The sequence below is a fragment of the Coffea arabica genome, chromosome 10c (genome assembly GCF_036785885.1).
Source record: "Coffea arabica cultivar ET-39 chromosome 10c, Coffea Arabica ET-39 HiFi, whole genome shotgun sequence".
Lineage (NCBI taxonomy): Eukaryota > Viridiplantae > Streptophyta > Magnoliopsida > Gentianales > Rubiaceae > Coffea > Coffea arabica.
In genome coordinates this window covers 51282319-51303911 of record NC_092329.1, presented here as the reverse complement: position 1 = coordinate 51303911, position 21593 = coordinate 51282319, and the positions used below count along the sequence as shown (strand labels likewise).

General features: G+C 37.2%; 4 protein-coding genes and 1 pseudogene across 8 annotated transcripts; 3 read left to right on the top strand and 2 right to left on the bottom strand.

Moving 5' to 3' along the window:
* Positions 1–388: 388 nt before the first annotated feature.
* LOC113713543 (protein trichome berefringence-like 7) lies at positions 389–4100 on the top strand. The gene is made up of 3 exons (XM_027237299.2): positions 389–1738; positions 2907–3065; positions 3470–4100. The coding sequence occupies exons 1-3, from the start codon at positions 870–872 to the stop codon at positions 3756–3758; spliced, it is 1317 nt and encodes a 438-aa protein (XP_027093100.1). The 5' UTR covers positions 389–869; the 3' UTR covers positions 3759–4100.
* A 770-nt stretch (positions 4101–4870) lies between these two features.
* LOC113713815 (protein TRACHEARY ELEMENT DIFFERENTIATION-RELATED 7A) lies at positions 4871–6066 on the top strand. Its single transcript, XM_027237601.2, has one exon. It carries the CDS (start codon positions 5067–5069, stop codon positions 5748–5750), a length of 684 nt encoding a protein of 227 aa, XP_027093402.1. The 5' UTR covers positions 4871–5066; the 3' UTR covers positions 5751–6066.
* Positions 6067–7466: 1400 nt separating this feature from the next.
* LOC113715096 (maltose excess protein 1-like, chloroplastic) lies at positions 7467–14260 on the top strand. Of its 4 annotated transcripts, none has more exons than XM_027239265.2 (10): positions 7467–7605; positions 8878–9222; positions 9393–9566; positions 9663–9953; positions 10041–10130; positions 11413–11514; positions 11628–11746; positions 13424–13486; positions 13563–13624; positions 13855–14260. In XM_027239265.2, exons 2-10 carry the CDS (start codon positions 8977–8979, stop codon positions 13935–13937), a joined length of 1230 nt encoding a protein of 409 aa, XP_027095066.1. In that variant the 5' UTR covers positions 7467–7605; positions 8878–8976; the 3' UTR covers positions 13938–14260. The 4 variants fall into 4 exon arrangements, with proteins under 4 accessions (XP_027095066.1, XP_071924486.1, XP_027095064.1 ...); XM_072068385.1 differs by having other exon boundaries at positions 7497–7605; positions 8901–9222; XM_027239263.2 differs by having other exon boundaries at positions 7503–7709.
* A 17-nt stretch (positions 14261–14277) lies between these two features.
* LOC113714215 (polyamine transporter PUT1-like) lies at positions 14278–15259 on the bottom strand (annotated as a pseudogene).
* Positions 15260–15753: 494 nt separating this feature from the next.
* LOC113713537 (alcohol dehydrogenase 1) lies at positions 15754–18621 on the bottom strand. 2 transcript variants are annotated; one of them, XM_027237293.2, is made up of 10 exons: positions 18464–18621; positions 18165–18301; positions 17577–17623; positions 17120–17445; positions 16955–17037; positions 16788–16863; positions 16650–16711; positions 16429–16524; positions 16174–16335; positions 15754–16038 (listed from the first exon to the last, which is right to left on the bottom strand). In XM_027237293.2, exons 1-10 carry the CDS (start codon positions 18498–18500, stop codon positions 15922–15924), a joined length of 1143 nt encoding a protein of 380 aa, XP_027093094.1. In that variant the 5' UTR covers positions 18501–18621; the 3' UTR covers positions 15754–15921. The 2 variants fall into 2 exon arrangements, with proteins under 2 accessions (XP_027093094.1, XP_071924487.1); XM_072068386.1 differs by lacking the exon at positions 17577–17623 and having other exon boundaries at positions 18464–18602.
* Positions 18622–21593: the final 2972 nt, after the last annotated feature.

The window sequence follows — 21593 nt, the reverse complement described above, 5'->3', positions numbered from 1 at the left end:
AGATTACGTTCTATATTTCCTTTTTTTTTCAAAATACTCAATATAAAGCTAAAACTTGGATAAATCCGATTTTCAAAAATTCGATGATCCAAATTGTACCGCACCATTTAGTGAGATAATATGACATAATTTAGACCATTGAATTTTTAAAGATAAGATATATCCAAGTGTAAGCCATAATACACCTAACAGCAACGTTCCCCAACTTACCTTCTTGGCCGACCACAGAGAGAGACACCCAGCATAACACCAAAAGTAATCAACTTCAGTACTACTGTAGACCACAGTTTTGGAACTTTATAAGATGCCGTCATGGTAAAAAATCAAAGAAGGTTCAAGGCTCCAATTAATTGCGGAGGTGCATCTTATTCCTTGGACTTTACAGCAGGTGATTTATCCCTAATTCTCGTATTTATTCGAAAAAATAATAGCCCAAAACATCAGCTGCCACCATATTTAGTTCACAGATCACATCCGTACCAATAAAAGCATCTCTAGTACCGGCTGTCTCAGGCATCATCACCCATCTCTGGAATTACAAAAAACACCCTACACCTTTGCTCATATTTTCCATTGCTACCTCAACTCAACTGCCACAGCATTCACCCCGTGATCTGCACTTTGCTGCAAGACCCTTTAGAGAAAACCGTAAGATTTTGTTAATTTTTCCTTTCAAGAAGCTCATTTCTTGCTGCTGCTAAAAAGAATCTTATTTCTGGGTTTTTCTTGTTGCTCATTTTCAATTAAGTTTTTGGTTCATTACTTTAAAAATCCTGTCTTTTTGGGTATTTTGATCTTGTTTAAGCAATGGTGCTAAGTTAAGTTGAATTTCAGTTTATTGAGAGTTAAGTTCTTGCTCTGCATTCAAGATGGTCAGTCATTTTAGTGTTTGTTGGCGATTGAGGCCTGCCTTTTTTGATTTTCTGAGTTTTGGAAAGTTGAAAGCTAAGGGGATGTTTAAGAGCTGGTTTTTTCAGTCATTTAATGGGATTATTGTGGTTGGATCATTGCTGTTCTTTGTTGCAGCTATAAGTTCTGGTTATTTTTTCATGTTTCCAACTTTTCAACCAGAGATGAATAATCCTGACAACAGAACATCACCTGAGTTAGTGATTGATATGAATAGCACATCAACTGAGTTAGATGTTGATATTGATAGTGCATTACCTGATTTGGATAGAGAATGCAATGTGTTTGATGGAAGTTGGGTGGCTGATGATAGTTTTCCTTCGTATAATGCATCAAATTGTCCTTTTGCTGAACGTGGATTTAATTGTTTAGCTAATGGTCGGCGAGATAAAGGGTACCTTAAGTGGAGGTGGCAACCAAAGAATTGTAATATTCCGAGGTTTGATGTGGAAGAGACGTTGGAATTTCTTCGTGATAAAAGGGTTGTCTTTGTTGGAGATTCATTGAGTAGGACTCAATGGGAATCTATGGTGTGTATGCTTATGACTGGGGTCAATGATAAGAGGAGCGTGTATGAAATCAATGGAAGCAAGATTACTAAACAGATTAGGCATTTAGCGGTTCGTTTCGGCTCTTTCAATTTCACAGTGGAATTTTACCGGTCAATTTTCCTAGTGCAGCCACACCAGGCGCCAAAGCGAGCTCCAAAGAGGGTTAAAGTAGCACTTCAGCTTGATAGGTTGGATGATATCAGTAAAGAATGGGTTGATTCTGATATCCTTATCTTCAATTCAGGGCATTGGTGGACACCTGGAAAGCTCTTTGACATGTAAGTCATCTAGTCATCGTATGCGTTGTCAATACTTGTTTTGGTTATCTTAGTTGATATCATCTAAACTCTTCTGGTTAATCTGACACTCAAGTGCACTCTAGATTCTTGGACATCCATTTTTTTATCCCTTATACTGAGTACTATATGGTTTATGTGTTAGATTTATGGTTTGTTGGATTTCTAGTGGCTAGATAAGTCTTACACCGTCCTTGTATCATTGATGACTAATTTCGTGGTATTGAGTTCAATACTTTCTTTTTCTGTTGCTTTTCTTATTTGGATTCTCTTTTTTTTTGGCTGGCGAGGGGGAGGGGTGGTATCCTTGGTTTTTGCAGCAGTTTCTATGGTAATCTCATTAAGTCTAAGGGGAAAAGAGAAATTGAACCTTCAAATCTAGCACAGAAGCTGCCATCTTCCCATTTCCTGCAAGAGCTGAGGACTTCCTGCTCTGAAAATAACTGATTCAACATACTAACAATTCTCTCTAATGAGATGCTTTATTCACCCCACTGGTAGAGACATGTAATGGTAGTGTAGAAGAATTAAATGAGAAGTAGGTTTGTTCACAAGTACACATCAATGTGCAAATTGAATATTACCAGATAACCATAGGTATAAACTCCGAGGTAGACACTTAAAATTTGATATTCTCTTAAAATATGTCAGATCACATCTATGAGCTAAGATGATGTTGCTTCTTATGGTGAGCATTTCCTGGGAATCTTGAAGATGATGTTCTAAGTTGGTATAAAAACATTTTGCCATTCATGAAGATGTGTTCTGTACTTATTTGTCTCTTCCCAAATATGGGAAAAACAGGGATTAGTGCAATTTCTGATACAGATCTATTTGCAGAAGAGTTTACCTTCTTCAATACGTATGTATTAATTCAATTAAACATCTAATGTTAGTCTCATTTTTCTCGTTGAAGCAGTTATTTTTTCTGGCAATTAAGATAGTATGATATATGCTAGTATTCTCCTTACTTTTCTTCTCTGCTGTGGTCAAACAAAAGTTTTTACACGTGTCTGCTTTTGAGCCTGTAAGGAAAGTTCTCTTAGGCATACATAGGTCAAAACTTTTACACTTGCCATTTTGCCATTTTTTAGCACTGTAATTTTTTACGCTTTCTTGAGAATGCTTCTGATGTGTATTCTTCAGACAGGGGCTGGTACTTTCAAATTGGTGGAAAGATGAAGCTTGGGATGCCAATTTCTGGTGCTTTTAAAACAGCATTGGCCACTTGGAAATCTTGGGTCGAGAGTAGGATCAATACCAGAAAAACTCGTGTATTTTTCCGGACATTCGAATCCACCCACTGGAGGTGTGTTTTGTGCGTCATGTTTGGTGAAGCTAATCAGCAGTGATTTCATTTGGATTATTTTGCTTCTGATTTTGCTATGTCCATTTAAGTCTTCCTGTGCATTGGTAGAATAAATTTGCAGCAGCTAAATTTTCTTTAGCATTAACAGCTGCATCCATGTTAAATATATTGTTTTCTTTATTTTCCTGAAGCATTTAGTATTTGTTGGATGGCTTGTTATTGCTGTTTTTGTATTGGTGGAATGTCAAAGGTTTCCTTTTTGGTAACTTTTCCCGTAAACACTCTAACCATGAGCAAACTTTAATTGGGCCCTAGTTCGCATAATTACCATTTATTTCTTATATCTACAACAATTTTCCAAATTTCTAGTTGACTTATACTGATGCTTGTATCTGTATCTGTAGTGCATCCCGACAGCATTGCAAAGTAACAGAGCAGCCCATGTCAAAAGTTAACGGCAGGGACAAGCACCCGTTTTCTGATGCCATAATTGACGCTGCTAAGAATACATCAATACCTGTCACAGTGTTGCATGTAACTCCCATGGGGGCATTCAGAAGTGATGCACATGTGGGGACTTGGAGTGACAACCCATCAGTACCTGATTGTAGCCACTGGTGCTTACCTGGAGTACCTGATGTTTGGAACGAACTGCTCTTCTCATTTCTGCTCTCAGATCAAGGCCCTCAATGAATGTAAAGTAGCAAGTTTATTATCCTACTTGCATGTCCATATAATTGAGCTTGCTTGTACATACCTGTCATTTTTTCACTTTATTGCTGCTTCAAGGGTATGATGCCCATTTGATCAAGGTATATGCTGCAAATAGAGCTTCTTTGTACATTGAGTGGCACTTCCTTCTTTGTTGTATTATTCATCATCAAGAAGACAGTTAGATTTTTCTTTTCCAACTGTGCCAATGTAAAGAAATTCGCTGATAATGGAAGACCGAGGATGTAAACTGAACTCAGGAAATGGCTTCATATGTACAAAGATTCCCTTAATGACAAGCTGGTCATTTTGATCTCTTTATAACAGGAATATAGCTTGCTTTATTCGTTCTCTTTTCATCTCCTTCATGCAAGTATGTGGATGGGGATTCAAAAATGCTGCAATCTTTGCTCTTTAAAGTATCAGATCTTAACAGAGCTTTGACTTAAGATATAAGTAGACACTCAGAAAGAAACCCCATATCTCATCCTGCTATGGCTTTAGTTACCATTTTTTGGATTACCATTGCCTGATTATCAAAGTAAAAGGATTCCTGACTCCCTGCTACCTAAGATTTCTGCATTTCCTTCATTTGCATATGCTTCTCCTTTCTGATCTTCTAAATCACATTAGCATCTTATTTTCCGGAGGTATGTCATGGAGTTAACAAGTAGGATCATCTTCAGTTCTCTGGTTTAAGTAATCTAGGCGGTAATTAAAGCGTTTTTTTAGCTTTGAACTGGTCAATAAAACATGACTTTTCTTCTGAATTCAGAAATCTTATGCATGTTAGATTAATAACGGGCAATTGGCTGAGGGAATATTTTGCTGCAGTTTTTTTAAGAACAGAAGCAACTAAATGTGCAGCTCTGGCCTGATGGCAGCAGAAAGAAAAAAATTTTGAGTGTTTTTTTCAAAGTTTACCCTCATTAATCTTTCAGAGTCAAGCATTCAGATATTATATACTTGTAATTAAGCGAGCACTAGTACAATTTAGAAGTCTTTTAAGGGCAAATTCAATTTGTACATGTTCTTGATTATGGAAGAATAATTACCACTTCCAATCTGATTCTGAAACTATAAGCAGGCAAGAAGAAGCTGTTGAAGAAGTGTTTTTCACTCTAATCAAAATGTGAAGACTCCAAATCTTAACATGAGTGCCACGTTTTTGGAAGCTTGAAAGCATTGTCGTAAAGAAACAGGCTGAAATCTTTAGTACAAATAGGAACCCTTCCCTGGATTATCTCATCATCCAACTGAGATCATCCCAAGATTTCCAAAAGCATTGCAATGGCCTCCGTCAACAACTACAACTTCCCTCATTTTCCTCCCCCACCAACACCTTTTGTTAGTCCACCAACTCCTGCCCGTCCGATTAGGCCCTCTCCTCCTCCTCCTGTTATTCCACCAACCCCTGCCAGTCCGATTAGGTCCCCTCCTCCTCCTGTCATTCCACCACCTGCTCCCAAACCGACTAGCCCACCGCCTCCTCATGTCACCCCACCACCACCTCCCCACCGTACTCCACCACCTAAACCACACCCTATCACTCCGCCACCTCCTCATATCCTCCCACCACCGCCTCCATCGCCACCAGACCATCATTCAACAGTCATAATCATTGTGTTCGTGTCATTCGGCTGTCTTCTGTTCCTTGCTTGCTCCTTGTTAGCCCTCTGGTGCTTCTTGAAGAAGAGAAAAAAGAAGGCTGTGGAAGAGACAAAGATTGTCAACATGGATGAACACTTGAAGGTCCAGGAAGCAATAGTCCAAGGACCTCATGGACAAAAAACAGTAGTCCTTTCCGTTGAGGATGATGTGCATGTCAACGAAGTAGATTACAAAAAGAGTAAGAGTTTATCTGATGAGCAAAGCATGCATGCAAAATCAGGAGAGATTGCTCCTAGCAGCCTTGAAGAAGGGAGATCTTCCTCTAGTCCTGGCCATCACCATTCTAAGCAAAATCCCAGCTGATTCATAACATTCAGTGTTCAATAACTTGAACATCACTTCCAAGACTTTCCTTTTTGCTTCAAGGCATTGTTTGCATTTCGAATAAAAATTGGTCAAATAAACATCACGAGGTAAAAGAAATATGTAACGTGATAAATGATTTTCCTACTCGTGGGAAATTAAGCTGTATAATTTATTCCTCCTTTTGATTGATGAATGAATTTGTTGTTAAATGCTTTAATTCATGATCAGCTGCTGCCATTCAATTTTCTGCCACCCCCATTGTATTCAACTTCATTCCATCATAGTCAAAAGCTAAGGACTCTCAACTTCTTCAGTTTTATATATCTTCACATTTTCTTTAGAAAGAAAGCTCCAAGCTAATCAAACAGTATCCAGCTCTCTCACAGGTATCTCTTAATTATCTTGTTCATCCATATTACCTATGTTACTAAACCTTTTTGTTTATGCTTGGAGCAATAATGTTCAAATTTTAGTGTACAAATTGCTTATTACTCTAGCTCTGTAATTTCTCCCCATCATGGTAATACACCATTCTTTCCACCCAAATGCATATGAATTGGCACTCGAAAGTAGGAAATGTACAACCCCTAAATGCCAATACACAACATACATGTGCAATGGTTGCTTATTACTACATCATATTAAGGGCACTAAATTAATAGCTAGACCCAAAAAATGTACATATGTTATTGTCCTATTGTACTTAGTTCACTGATTAAAATTCTCAAAAATTATCCTTGCATTAAAAATTTCCTAGCACGATGGCTGTCGGCCCCTATGCAAAATTTGCTTTGAAAATTCTTTCCTTTTAGACTTTGCCTTGTATGTTACATTTTCAAGCAACCTGCTAATTTACACTATTTACACATTGTTTGAGTGAAAATTGTCTCTACAACTGAAGAAAAAAATAATGGCGAAGAAAAACTCAACAAGAATGACCACTAGACCATGATGAATCAAGATCTTTGAACTTCTCAAAAAAAAAAAAAAAAAAAAACACTACATATCACACATTTAGAAACAATTGAAGTTTGTTTTTGTTACATGATATGCTTGAAAAAAAAAAAGAAGGAAGTTTGTTATGTGATATGGAATAAAAAAATTGAGTACCATTTTAGACGTACATTATAATAGTAAAAATCAATAATTAAATCCAAACTTGTACAATATGTAAATTTGTGATGATTATGTAGATTTGAGGGAAATATAGGGACTGTTTTCAAAGATGAGGAGGCAATTAACTGTATATTCCAATAAAGGATGTTCTTTTCTCCCAAATTTTCTTACGAAAGTAAGAAGTTTAAAGCAAATAAACCTAATCCCCAACTTTTGAAGCCCTGCGAGGGACTTATCTACCCAAACACCCAACCCCCCCAATACCGATGTGGGATGAAAAATCCCACAAGTTGCCCTGCTGCTAGAAAGTTAAGACCCCCCAAGCCCCTGAGCTGATTTTTCTTTTCTCCCAAATTTTCTTACGAAAGTAAGAAGTTTAAAGCAAATAAACCTAATCCCCATAGTAACTTCAAAAGCCGGCAACTTTTGAAGTCCTGCGAGAGACTTATCTACCCAAACACCCAACCCCCAATATCGATGTGGGATGAAAAACCCCACAGGATGTTAGGACGGTATTATTATTGATACTCGAATCCCAAGTTTCAGTTTTTGTTTGTTTCCCTCCTAATTAAGCTCCCAAGTTCACACCGCCATCCACCTCCTACGGATCACGTTTTGATATCTGAGCTCCTTTAACTCATTACTATTTATTTATGCATGTGATTCTGTGCATTCCATTTCTTCCCATTTCTCACCCTCTCTCTCTCTCGCCGCTCCTGCTGCTTTGAGCTTATTGGTTAGTGTCAAATTTCCTCCTCTCAACTCTCACCACCCTTTTTTCCACACACAAACACACCAAGAAACACACAGTCTTCAGTTTTATCGAACTTATTCCTGCAGGTATGTGGACTAATTTAGTGTTGCACTGGTTCTGCTTGAAGGAATGTCAAAAAAACTGTGATTTTAAGTTCACTTCTTCAAAATTTTGCTGGGGTGGGGGTGTTTCTTGATGATAGTTTTGATCTGAATTGATGGTTTAGAGATAGAATTTTTAGAAGGCTGAGCCCTTGTGGGATTATGCAAATTTGTGGCATGGCCATTCAAACTATAGCTAATTCTGCTGGTATTTTGCCGAAATGGTTAGGAATTTGTAGAGCAATTATTGTTACAGGACTCCAATTGCCGAGGCAATAATATTGATATGAAAGTTTTCAAATTTATGATTCCTTGTAGTTATTGCTGATTTTGGTCTTTGACACCCTTTTTTGGGTGCTTATTTGTTAAGAAAGTTATCGGATGGGAAATAAGGGATTTAATGTATTTTCTAGTGGTTATCGTGTTTGGGATGATTTTAGTGCATTTTTGCAGATGGACTACTTAATTAGATAAAAATATATATATATATATATATATATATGGAAGTAAATTAAATTCGGGGTCAGGAATTTATAACCCTTGATTTGACCCTTGAAGTTGATTGACTACATTTGCCAGACCACAATTATACATACTGTGTTGCTTTGAGCTCCTATGAACTTGATGCTTGAATGATTACTTAAAATCGTTGATGATAATGCAATATAATATGACATGGAGCTGATGATTCCAAGTTTGTCATTTTCTAGTTATTTTTTATTGTTAGTCATTTATTTGTGCTCATCAGTCTTTTTTGTTGTTTTATTATGAGTATGTAACAGCAAATTTGTCTAAAACTTCTGATAATTATGTGGAATTGTTAAAAATCTTTGTATGAATAAATGGGATAGGTTCCCTCTAACATCGATATTTTCTGGTCTACAAACTTGCCATATACTTCCTGCTTTGGGTAAGGACCATGTATCTTTTTGTTGGTTTTTCAATCTTGTTCTCATGGTTTGTCATTTTGGTTTGACTTTCCTGTTCAAATTAGTTACATTCAGGCATTATCTCTTGAAAGGAACATCATTTTGACAACCTTTATGACATTGTAACTGCTGGATGTGTATGGTTCTCTTTTTGCTTCCCATGATAGTTGGATCTTTGTGATTTTCTCTTTCACCGTAAACTGATGCCCTTCTTTGTTACTCAGTGCTGGAGTTGCCCCCTCTGCAGGAAAAATCTTGTCATAGCCCTGAGACACACAACGCATGGGCATAAATTTGTGATTTTTGTACTTTTGAGTTCGTAAATGGCTGGCTCAGTAGTGCCTGTGAGTAAGGTGCCATCACGTAATTATGGATGTATCAACTATTGCATCTCTGAGTACTGCACCTATCGGTTACAGCCTCTTCAGTTTCAGCGCAAATATCTGCAACAATCATTACATGGCAAACTTAATTTTACAAAACGACTCTTGAATGGCCCATTAATCTGCTGTGACAAGCTTAGGCCAGTAGCAGCACTTGAGTCAAATGCTCCTGACCCCATTCAACAGGTTCTATCGTTTATGATAAATTTCAACAGACAGTACTTTAGTTTCATGGAAATTGTTTTTCAGTCAAAGGAGACAAACATACATCAAAATCTTGTTACAGAGAAAGCAAATGAAGATAGTGTCTTTGTTTCTATTTTTATTCTAATCCTTGTAAATGCTGTCAAATAAAGGGATCTGAGAATCTGAGGGGAGGCAAGAACTTTAAAGAATGGAATTCATTAAGTGCAAAGTTTGCTGGAGCTTCAAATATACCATTTTTGTTGTTGCAACTGCCTCAGATTATCCTCAATGCCCGTAACCTCTTAGCGGGGAATAAGACAGCATTATTTGCCGTCCCATGGCTGGTATTACTACATTTCTCGAAAAGTACTTAAGTTCAAATCCTAGTTGTAACTGAAGTTGTTGGAGAGTTATTTTATACATTTTGTATGAAATTGCAGGGGATGTTCACTGGGTTACTTGGGAATTTATCTTTGCTATCATACTTCATAAAGAAAAGGGAGACTGAAGTTGTAGTAGTGCAAACTTTAGGAGTTGTATCCATATATATTGTTATTACGCAGCTTGCTATGGCAGGAGCTATGCCTCTTCCTCACTACATTGTCACTTCAACGGTGGTTTTTTGTGGCTTGATTTTGAATTTTATGAATTACTTTTACTTGCTTAATCCTGGGATCTGGCGTTTATGGGAAGATTTTATTACGATTGCAGGACTATCTGCACTTCCACAGGTGATATTTCTGTCTCAAGCACACACAGATAAAATTCTTGACAAAGGCAAATTATGTTAGGTTTGGCCCTTACCATGAATTTTACAGGTCATGTGGTCAACATTTCTTCCATATGTACCAAATACTATTCTGCCGGGTCTCTTAGCTTTTGTCATTGCTGTGATGACTGTTCTCATGGTAAGGTTTAAACTACTACTTTACTTATTTCCTTTGTTGTCCTAATAATTGATGCATCCCTGGAGGTTTGAAATGATAAATGTGAAAACCATGAAGGTAACATTGAGAATTGATGCCATAGGAGTCATAAAATGAAACTACAATTTAATTTTACATAGGATGAGGGTGTAAATATTCTTCTGATGCGAACAGATTTTTCTTTTCAAGCCTGGAAGCAATAGGCTTCTTCAAATCTTTTTTATAGTATCTCAAATTTGAGGTTGGTAGTCCATGAAGACATGAAGAATGGGGTGTAATTTTTGGATAATTCTATGTTACCATGTTCGGATTTTCCTGACTTAATTTCTCTGGAAGTTGTTACTTTGACTACCATGGTTTTGTTTATCAACAAGAGTCTCCTAGCTCTTTTAAAGGTATTGATGTTAGAAATACTGGTTGAAACGAGGTGGCATACAGAATTTGTTGGTGTTATTTATAGTTCACAGAAACTTCGGCTTGAATACCAAGAAAAAGATTCTACAGGAGATTTGCTGAAATGACTTTTTTGCAAGCACCTTCCCCTCACCCCTCCCCAAAAAGAAAAAAGATATGAAAAATATTAATGAGAAATGGTATATAGTAGAACATTGGCCTCAGTTTTCAATTCTTCTGTTTGTTCATCGGCTCTGTGAGGCACTATCCTTTTTTATGTAAAAACCACTCATCGGTCATTACAAGTGTGGTTTTAATTTTGTGTGGTGTATATATTCATACCTTTCCAGTTAGTGTTCCATTGTACCATCAGGACGTAATGCCCTTGTGGAAAACTAACTTAGCATCCTATTATAAATAGCCCAAAATATGAAGCTTATGTTAGTTTAAATACAGTAAATGACATGCTAAGTGTCACATGCAACTTGACCTTTCAGGTCAAATGTTTGTTGCTTTTACAAGAGATTGAGCTTGATTTTCCTATATCATTGAAAATCATCAAAGGGGTAATGTTTGTGAGAAGTTGAAGCTACTTTTTAATTGCTGGAGTCTGCAAGTGCCAAACAAGTTAATCCTCTTGCACGTGGGAAATTTGTTGGTCTTGTTAAACTCTTTTAATGTGAAATGGCTAGATATCCATATTATTACTCCTCCTCTAGTCGATCGCATATGTTCATTTGTTCTAAGTCTGCTAGTTACATTTAGAAGATCATGGAAAATCTTCATTTATCCAGTCAGTTTTTTTGCTTAATTAGCTGAGATGGAAAATACTCCAGAGCGCATGTAATCATGACAGCAGCTACATTTACAGGCTAGGATGGGCAAACTCTCAGATAGAGGCATCAAATTTGTTGGGTCGATATCTGGGTGGACAGCTACACTTCTTTTTATGTGGATGCCTGTTGCACAAGCGGTAGTTATCTTTTAATTCTATCCACAGAGCAAACGATTATTCTGCTTCAAAAGACATATTCTGAGAGGTTATTGAGGTTGCTTTTTTAATAGGCATGATGGTTTTTTTTTCAGTGGACAAATCTCCGGAATCCTGAAAATATCAGAGGGTTATCATCTGTCTCAATGTTGCTTGCTATGGTTGGCAATGGACTTATGATCCCCCGTGCGCTCTTTATTCGAGATCTAATGTGGTATGATTCTTTTAACTCAAGCTCTCTAAAGCCCTCAGTTCTGCTTTGTTTGCTTTCTAGCGACTGCACATGCTTACTTAAAAGTTCAAATTTTTATTCTTGATTGGATTGGCTTTTCAGTATAGGTAGTTTGTAAAAATGCTAGAGAACTAAGGAGTGAGTCAGAGAGAGAGAGCAAGAGATGGTGGGTGGAAGACTGAACAGTCATTTGGCACAAATCCCACAGTTACATGAAAATCTCTTAAATTGTCCTTCTATTGGGGACGCTTTTGCACTCCAGATGGTTTGAAGTGCTTGATTGAATTATTTTTGGTGGTATCCCTATGACCATAATTACTATAGTAAATGAAACAAAATGCTTATGAGTGCCTACCATGTAGCCATTAATCCTATGGTTTTTTGTGTCTATAATGAGTAACAATGTAAGCTATTCTAGGTTATATCTTCAAAGTCCAGCAAACTAATTAGGTTTGTGGAACTTTCTAGTTTATGATTATTTGTTGAAAATGTACTCTCGTACTCTTTGTAGAAGACAACTAGCCCAAGACTAAGAACATCTTATTTCCTCTAGAATACAATACAAACTTATTATCTCATCAACTTTATCATGTTTTTCATGTCAAATACCAAGTTAAGGCTTGTTTCGCTTCTCACGAACTGTAATTCTTTTTAAAACAAGATCCCATCCTCATTAATGTTATTTGGATGACTAAATAAGAATCACCTAGAGTGGCTTATATATGTGCTCCATAGAGGTGTTTTATGTTTGTAAAAGTATCTGTAAAACTACTATAAGGTCAATGGTATGTTCTGTCATCAACTTGAATATATTTGTTTATCAATAATTATATCACATACATTTCACCTTTGCAACAACTTGGAACTAAAGCACTCCAAAACAAGATGTGTTCAGGAAGTATAAATTATAACATCAGCTCAGGAACGTGCATCTGTTTCTGTAGTTTTAGTTATAAATTCTTTTTTAAAATTGTGTCAGGGCAGAACTAGGTCACAGGTCTGTAAAATCTATCACATGGTACTCTAGTGTCACAACTAGAAAAGAGAAAGGAGCACTCTTGTAAGTTGACGTATAATGTGCATGATCTTGCCATCTTGGGTTCTGCTTGAAAGTTTTGATTTTAGATGAGAGACATTTGATTACTCGATTCGCAATAGCCTAATAGAGTACAACTGAGTAGCCTTCACCCCCGAATGAGCTTCTTGATCTTGTCCTTAGGTAAGTTGTATGTCTCATTAGGAGAAAAGAAGATGTGGTTTTCTAAAGATATTCTATCATTAGGTTGGATTCTGCTTTGAAGCAAAAGAAAAAGCCCCTCCAGAGTCACTTTTGCTTTGAGCATATCCTGTGCCATTTCAAGGGAAAGATTTTTACATCAATGTGCGGTATTTTGTTTGTTGAATTCCAATAGTGTCATTCTAGTCTGTAGACCATGACAGCATGCGGAATGTGTTCTTGATGGTGCTAAACGTCTTTTATAATTGTATCTGTTTGAAAGCAATCCTCTTTTGTATGATATTAGTTTGTATTTAAGCTTCTGATGTTTTTAGACTTTTGAGTGATTGATTACAATACTATCTTAGTATGTCTTTTTATATTGTTATTGTTTTCTAAATCCTTCCAAATGATTAAATCTTATATTCAAAACACTTCTTCAGGTTCACTGGTTCAAGTTGGGCAAGCGTCTTCTATGGTTGGGGGAACCTTCTATGCCTCTACTAGTATGCTTCTTACCTTTGCAGAAGATTTCTTGGGTTGACGATTTTGTTGTTGCTGAAATTCTTTCTTTTCTTCCAGTTTTCAGTGTATCAGCCGCGAGTTCTTCGGGGCGGCAACAATCGGCCTTGTGGCTTGGATAGGTTGGTCAATTTCTCTGTTTCTGAACTTCTTTTATTACAAAATCTGTAGCACAGCTGAAGTAGTGCTTGAATAATAAGACTGTCTTGGTAATAACTTTTTAGATTCTTTTTTACCATCATCCTTAGACATTTAGCTTGAATAGGGCTTGATGGTCCTTCAACAAAACAGGGACAGAATATCCTTAAGTTTAACTTGACTGGCCTTCTTTGGTCCTTTTTCTGTGGAACAGGGATGGCACTCTGGAAGGACACACAAGTTTATGGATACACTTCCCCCTTGACATCCTTGAAGGAGTTGGTTTTTGGTCATTGAATTTACTGGTCCACCACGTCTGATTTAAATGTCGTTTGTCTGAAATACACGGGTTATCCAAGACTTCATCAGAGACCGGTAGGAATTGTGAACCAGGCTACTGGCTTCAATAAGAGAATTTCGGTTTAGAAACCCCTTTGTAGGAATCACTCCTTGACCTTATTCTTGACGATTGGCACTGTCTTGCCTATAGATTCTCAACGAGTACAGTACAATTCCTATATGAATGTAACTCAATGTTATCTTTGACAAAGCAGATGCAGTGTGCTTGGCATGCAACGATAGTGTTAATAAAATGACTGTGTTAATATTTTTCAATACAATTTTAGATTTAAAAGAATGCACAGTTAAGTATTGCTTTATCTCATTGTCAATAATCATTAGCTACATCTGAGAAATAGCCATCTGTCCACTGCCTACGATCAAGTGGAACTGGAGCAGCCCCAGTTCCAGTGAGAAGAGGTATTAAGTAGCTTAGAACAACCAGAATAAGTGCATAGAAAAGAGCCTTGGGGAGTGTTGTACTAGGATTGTCCCATAATTCAAGTTCCAGAAAAGAACATTCAGGTCCAATCCTCAGTCCACATTGTGCAAGTCCACAGCAAACCATCTTGAAGGCTGCAGTTTTGGAATGCCTACACCTGCCATAACCAAGAAAGGAAGAGGAGAAAACACCCCCAACACTACAGCAATCCATCCCACAATTGTCAAGCCCCTATAGTTTACATAAGTTAGTGCAACCGTCAAAACCAGCGCAGCTCTCATCCTATGCTTGCCATGTGCTAGAGCTGGGATTCCGGACTTCAAATAGTCTAGGAATATAACTGGATACAGCGCATTGTCTATGATTCCACTGAGCCATTTCATCCACCCTACTCGAAACCTTCAGTAAGCTCCCAATGCTGGTGAAACCCAGATGACAGAGCCTCCATTTTCTGGAAACATGGTGCCCAACTCTACTGTTACTAATGCTTCTGGGACACTCGATATCAGGGGGCAAAGCAGAAAGCCAGGAAGGGCTAATAGAGGACCAGCTGCTCGTACACTCTCCTCAACTCCAAAAGAGCCCCTAGAGACCTCATTGAAGACGAGAAAAACAAGAGGTACAATTGATACGTTGGTAAAGATTTCAAGATTTGAGGAAAACCCTTCTCCTAACTTGAATATTCAGCATCATTTTTATCCATTTGATGCCTTTCAGTTAGTTAGCAGTAGATGTTTTAATTAACTTTGTGAAGTCAAGAAGTTTGTTTCTATACAATTTGATGAAAATTGACTTTTGGCTTGAAACTTTTGGTCAGTTTCTTGATTTTTGGCGTCATTTCTATGGAATGCCACGAATTTGTCTTCCTGAGCTTTGGCAAGCCATGTGGCAATGACCGCTAAACTTCTCTAAGAAAAAGATATAATACTCCACAAAATAATTGGAGATCATTTGACAAATGGGATCTGTTCTAACTTCTAACTTCTGAGTTCTCAGTTCTTGCCTTCTGAAACGGGTCTTGAAAAGTAAGAATAATTTAATCACTCCCTCCATCCCAAAACTTTTGCTCATTAGAACAGTAACTTCTTGTAGATTTAATCGACACGTTATATGTAGTTTAAATGGAATTACAAGGCACAAGCAGAAGTGTAGACAAGCAACCAGAGAAGAAGACAGAGACTTCGACCAAAAGTCCATACAAGCCTTAATTTCTTCTCTAGACACATTTGGAACGGTGCTAAATCCTTTACTTTGTGGGATATCCTTTCACTTTTGACGTTATAAGGGTATATTGATCTTTGCAGGGGAACAAGGAAATAAAAATTGATCATGTAACGAAGAAGAAATCAATATCATTACTTGTATTGCTAAAGTAATTGAAAAGAGTCTAGCAATGGTATGCGCTCAAAACATTCTTTCTAACATCACTACCTCCCGAGACTTCTATTTATTGCCACCATAAAACTTTCAGTCCTCCCAAATCTTTTAGAGGCAAGAGCTCTAAGCTTCCATTCGGATGATGCAGCGGAGACTTTCTCCTCGTAGCATGTAGTCAAATGCCTTGTTAATCTCTGAGAAAGGGATTTCGTGGGTGATGAACTTCTCAAGCTCTAGCTCCTATAAACAGAAGATAACAAGTCAAATACTAAAGAATCTAATATTGCATGGGACAAGTCCAAATAACTTTGGAAAGACATACAAATAAAGGAAAATCAGAGCAACACTTCTGAGAATCTGACAAAAATATTTTACCTTTTTCATGTATTTTTCTACAACACCTGGAATGTCACTACGGGGCTTATAGTTGCCGAAGAAGGTGCCCTTGAGAGTCCTCCCATTCAGCAGATTCACAGGATGTGTTTTGAATGCATCATCCTTGTTTGGCACACCAACAAGCACAGCTACACCCCAGCCCTGTCAATAAATTGAAGTATCAAATTTCAGTTCTAACTGATTGATACTGTAGGAAAAAAAAATCAAAGAAACGATTACTAGGAAGGGCATTACATCATGAACACATTCAAATGCAGAGATCATGGCATTGGCATTTCCAGTGCACTCAACACTTCTGTCCACTCCTCCATCAGTCATTTCAGCGATCACCTGATAAATGCAGAGATCTTAAAAACCATAGAAGTGAAAAGATAATACATGCAAAATAATAGTAGGTCATTTACAAGCCTTGTCGCTCTTATGATATGAGATATTTTGTCGAAATGTCAACTTGCCTGTTGAACTGGCTTGTCATAATCTTTTGGGTTTACAAACTCGGTGACACCGAACTTCCTTGCTGTTTCAGATGTACTCAGCGTCAATAATGGTTCAAAAATTTACCAAGCAGATCCAATCAATTTCTTCAATATTACCGTCATTGAATCTATTGGCATTCAGGTCAACACCGATGATCCTTGAAGCCCCGGAAATGCGAGCTCCTTCAGCAGCCTGTAGCAGTCATCAAGGCAAAAGGAAAGCTCATTTGTTAAATGTCCATCATCAACAAAAGCAAGGGAGAAGGCAAACATTATCTACTTACAGCAAGGCCTACAGCCCCAAGTCCAAAAATGGCGACTGTTGATCCCTTTGTTGGTTTTGCAACATTTAGAGTTGCACCAAGTCCTGCAGAGAAGAACCACACAACATTTTTGCACCATTGTTTGAGAAATTCTATAATGTTGCTAAGAGTTTAAACTCATCAAACCTGTAGATATCCCACAGCTAAGAACGCAAACTTTATCTAGTGGTGCTTGCGGGTTGATCTTGGCAACACTACCAACGTGGACAACAGTATACTCGCTGAAGGTTGAAGTCCCAAGGAAGTGGTATATTGGCTGCCCATTTTTGGAGAACCTTGTCCGGCCATCATGTAACATGGCACCTCTATCGGTATTTATCCTGAGAAGGTCGCACATATTGCTTTCCTCTGACTTGCAATGGCGGCAATCCTTGCATTCTCCTGTGAATATAGGAAGAACATGGTCTCCTGGCTGCAAATCCGTCACCCCTTCACCTACACTCTCCACAATTCTGTGTTGAGCCCAAAAAACAGAAAAGGGAAGCAAATTTATGAGCTGATTTCTGAAAATCAAATTAATATACTAATGTTAGGTTTCTGAGTCTTCTAATTAGGCTTTCAAAAGAGAAATCTAGATGCCTACCCTCCTGCTTCATGACCAAATATCCGAGGGAAGAGTGGTGTTTGACCCTGTATGCAACTCACTTAATGTCAACTCAAGGATAACAAATCAAAGAAAGATGAAAAGCTACAAATTAGACAACCTCATAGCCCATCCACTGGATGCTCGATATTCAAATAATAGACCGTTGGAGGGTTTACTTAAAATCTGTAGTTGATATAAGGCAATATCACCAAAACCATATTGAAAACATAGAAGGGAAGAAAAAAATGCTTGTGCCGAGAAAATTGGATATGTGCTGAGAAAATTGGATAACTTTTCCATCAATACAGAAACATCAATCAGGTTAGCCAGCTCAATCTCCTTGATATACATGTCTAATTATCTCAAAAAATAATCACCATATGTCCACAAGTGAACTACAGAAATCTGCTTTCACCTCATCCCCCCCCCCCCCGGGGGCGGTAGCTGCTTTGTATAATCAGATCAAACAGACAAACAAAATATAAGTGCATAAGTTCTGAGAATCTAGTCTTGCAATTTACCTTTTATTTTCAAAAGTTAATACCCCACAAAATCAAAGCATTAAGAAAATGAATAGACAGTGACCTTAGCTTCCCAGAAGTAAACATCAGTATGGCAAAGGGAAGTAACTAGAATCCTCAAACGAACTTCCATTCTCTGGGGAGGTGCCACCTCAACTTCTTCCACCACCAACGGCTTTCCCGCCTCCCATGCCACAGCAGCTACAGTAATATTCATCAAAATTACCAAACATCCATAAACGTTGTGTAAAAAGAAGAATCTCTAACACCATAATACATCAAAATCAACCAAAAATGACAAGAACCCACATCCAATTAATCAATGCTAGTTAAGGAAAAAAACACAAGATACAAATATGGTACCTTTGCACCGAATAACTTGACCTGCAGTGTTAGACATTGTTGTGCCTAAAATGATTGTGATCAATGACCAGTATCTCTGATTATAAGGTGAGATTAATTCTAGTGCAATTATGCATGCATTATATAGAGATGCTTGGGGTGCATATGTAGGATTTGTCGGACAATCCACCGCCAAATGTGGAACTAAAGTACCAGAAACGCCACTATTCTTTGATTACCCTCTTGCACGGTGGAAAGACACGCACCTAAGTCCAATGTACTAGATTGTCTTTTCGTGGCTTAGTTCTTTAACTAATTTTTCAGCACTAATAGCCGCCTTCTATTTTGCATGGCAACTTGCCATGTGTCCTTCCAGCAAATACCCTCCATTTAAAAAAAAAAAAAAAAACCTCAATCTCAAGATTAATAATTTAGTTCTTGGTAAAAAAAATAAAAAATTAGCCACTACAATTTGAGAGGCTATAAGTGTAAAAAGGTTAGGAGTTAAAGTTTGAGAAACAAGAAATTAGCTCATAATACTATAATAGGAAAAGATTATTTGCTTGGTACTGAAGTCGCTTGATCAGCAAGAAGGTTTTCTTGCAAGTGTTCGTGATTTTGGTTTACTTGTTCCTAATTCATTCATAGATTGATTTGTGCAACAAGAAATAACCGAAAAAAGAAAAGGGATGTTAATACTTGATAAAACTAGAGAATGGCTTTAACCTAAAGAAAAAGAAAAGGTAGGAAAATGAAAGGACGATGAGGGCCCTCTTAAGAGCTTTCATAAACTTCCCATCTATTGTTTGAGATTGCTAAGGAACATTAGATCCAAGAGTTGTTAAACCTTTTCTTTCTTTCTTTCTATTTTTTCTTTTGGGTGTTGAAACTCAATAAGAAACTTGGATATTGTACAATATGAACAAGGCATTCAATCAGTCAAGATAAATTTTCTAACTCAAACATCTTCTTTTCTAGTTTGATTTTGTCTCCCTCATGAAATATTTAATATGATTTGGTTCTACAAAATGTTCACGACACTATTAAGATCCACATAACTATATCTTCTTTTTCTTCCCCCCACCCCCCATCTCAAGATACTTTGTTCTTCAAAATATGCCGCCTACAAAGTCATTCAGTTGCATTATTGCGTATCTTGATTTTTTTTTTTTTTTGGTATTCTTTCCAATTTTATGTTTTTCCCTTTGTGTCAATGAAGAAATTCAAAGAAAGTATACCTTCCATATGCCACATTATTATCTTTTTCTCATCATCAGAAGGCTGAAGACAGGTGATATGCTTTGCTATATTGGGCTTTTAATTGTAATGTCATAGAACTATCCGCTATGCTCTTGTAGTCCAAACTAAGTGTTGATCAAATCCAATCCGCGATTGATTCCAACAATGGATATTACATTGAAAGAATTTATTTAAACTTTCTAGGGTGATTTTTATGCTATTATTGGTATGGACTTTTGGTAGTGCTTGATTGCAAGGAAAAATACGAGAAAGAAGGAAATTTTTTTTTTTTTTTTTTTTAGTAAGGAGAAAGAAGGATAGTTAGTTCTTTTTTCTTCATGCATGCTTAAAGTTAGCATGAAAGTCGAAAAGTTCCTTTGCACTTCTCTGCAATCTCATCAAAGGCCATGCGAGATGAGATGAGTTGAAAAGTTTTCTTTTCTTTTCCTCTTTTTGGTGCTTCAATACAGTTTTTTTTTTGGGGGGTTGATGTCTTACCCCCGGTGTTTAGGGTCCGCCCCTCCATTTACAAGACTTGAAATCAAGACTTTGCATGAGGAACCGAGTAACTTGCCACTCGAACCAAAGGCGAAATTCTAGAAATATTGTTAAATTTAAAAAGTTTTTTAGAGACGTTTTCCCTAGTTAGGGTCACCAAATTTTCAAAATGCGGCCGCCCATGAAATATGGTATATATTAAGATTTGAATATAATGGTCGTCGCATTTAAATGTAATGCGATGCCCCTTTTTTAATTTTATCTGTTGCATTTGAATATATGTCAACTGTAAATGTATTAGCCTGAATTATTTTCTCCGTGCAGATGGATCTAATTAGGCACTTTAGCAAAGAACTTATGCCCATTTTCTACCATTTGAAAATTGGCGTATGACAATAAACTAGGGAAACTTTGAGCATTCAGCGGACTAGTTTAGTCATACAATTGAGAGGGACTACGAAGTTGGAACATATCTTCTTTGCTATGGTCAATTTTTAGCATTATCACCAGCTGCCAAAGCACCTACACGTGCGTATCACCGCAATCTTTGTGTTTCTTCGTCTTCCCTGCCAAAGTATATGGATATGCTTATGTTACTTTGACGACAGAAGAGTGCATGAATCATACTAATTGTGACCAAAAACAATACTAATTATGACCAAACACAAGATAACTTAGATAACTTGGATAAGTTCATTGCCGTATCCAGTTTTGGATGCGATGAATGATCATTTTCATACGACAGTCCTTTTAGCAAAAAAAAAATCTCGAAAGCAAGATAGTAGTGTTTCGTGGTGGGCACATTTCAAAAATACAGCGATACTAAATGAAAAAAAAAAATGATTTTGAAGGACATCATAATTGAGATATTTTTAATTTAACAATATTCATAGAAATTTGCCCAACCAAGAGGAGTTGGTAATTCTTTTTTGTTTTTAACCGTGTAGCTACAGTATAACTATAGAGGCTAGATTGACTCCATATGCAACCACTGGGCCAATGCCTCAGTGGCTACCAGGGAGGGGTTTAAGCCTTTCTTTGAGCGAAAAAAATCTAAGAGTTGTGTCATAGCACTTTTTTGGTCTAGTTGAATTTGTATACCCGCTAGCCTCCTACTACAACCTCTTTAGGCTTCCCCTCCCCCTTAGATTAGGATAGAGTAGATTATACAAATGTATCGTTGCTGAAAAAAAAAAAAAAAAAAAAAAGACTCCATATGCCCGGCGGACCAACTTTTAATATGACTCAGCAAAGCAGTCGATTCTGCTGAATATGCTGACAAATAGCAAGTCTTTCAATGGGCATAACCTTTGAAAGTTGAAATGATATTGCAAGAAATATTCGTCAAAATGATTCCTTTGATACGATGTTGACAAAAAAATGCAAAGGGAAATGACTCAATGATTTTGCCGTT

Excerpts from the sequence above, each read along its gene's own strand:
- LOC113713815 (XM_027237601.2), top strand. The coding sequence starts at position 5,067 with ATGGCCTCCGTCAACAACTACAACTTCCCTCATTTTCCTCCCCCACCA.
- LOC113715096 (XM_027239265.2), top strand. The coding sequence starts at position 8,977 with ATGGCTGGCTCAGTAGTGCCTGTGAGTAAGGTGCCATCACGTAATTAT. Across the intron at positions 13,487-13,562 it reads AACCTTCTATGCCTCTACTA|TTTTCAGTGTATCAGCCGCG; the intron begins GTATGCTTCTTA and ends CTTTTCTTCCAG. Across the intron at positions 13,625-13,854 it reads CGGCCTTGTGGCTTGGATAG|GGATGGCACTCTGGAAGGAC; the intron begins GTTGGTCAATTT and ends TCTGTGGAACAG.
- LOC113713543 (XM_027237299.2), top strand. The coding sequence starts at position 870 with ATGGTCAGTCATTTTAGTGTTTGTTGGCGATTGAGGCCTGCCTTTTTT. Across the intron at positions 1,739-2,906 it reads CCTGGAAAGCTCTTTGACAT|GGGCTGGTACTTTCAAATTG; the intron begins GTAAGTCATCTA and ends TTCTTCAGACAG. Across the intron at positions 3,066-3,469 it reads TTCGAATCCACCCACTGGAG|TGCATCCCGACAGCATTGCA; the intron begins GTGTGTTTTGTG and ends CTGTATCTGTAG.
- LOC113713537 (XM_027237293.2), bottom strand. The coding sequence starts at position 18,500 with ATGTCTAACACTGCAGGTCAAGTTATTCGGTGCAAAG. Across the intron at positions 17,624-18,164 it reads TTTACTTCTGGGAAGCTAAG|GGTCAAACACCACTCTTCCC; the intron begins GTCACTGTCTAT and ends AGTTGCATACAG. Across the intron at positions 16,525-16,649 it reads ATGACAAGCCAGTTCAACAG|GTGATCGCTGAAATGACTGA; the intron begins GCAAGTTGACAT and ends TGCATTTATCAG.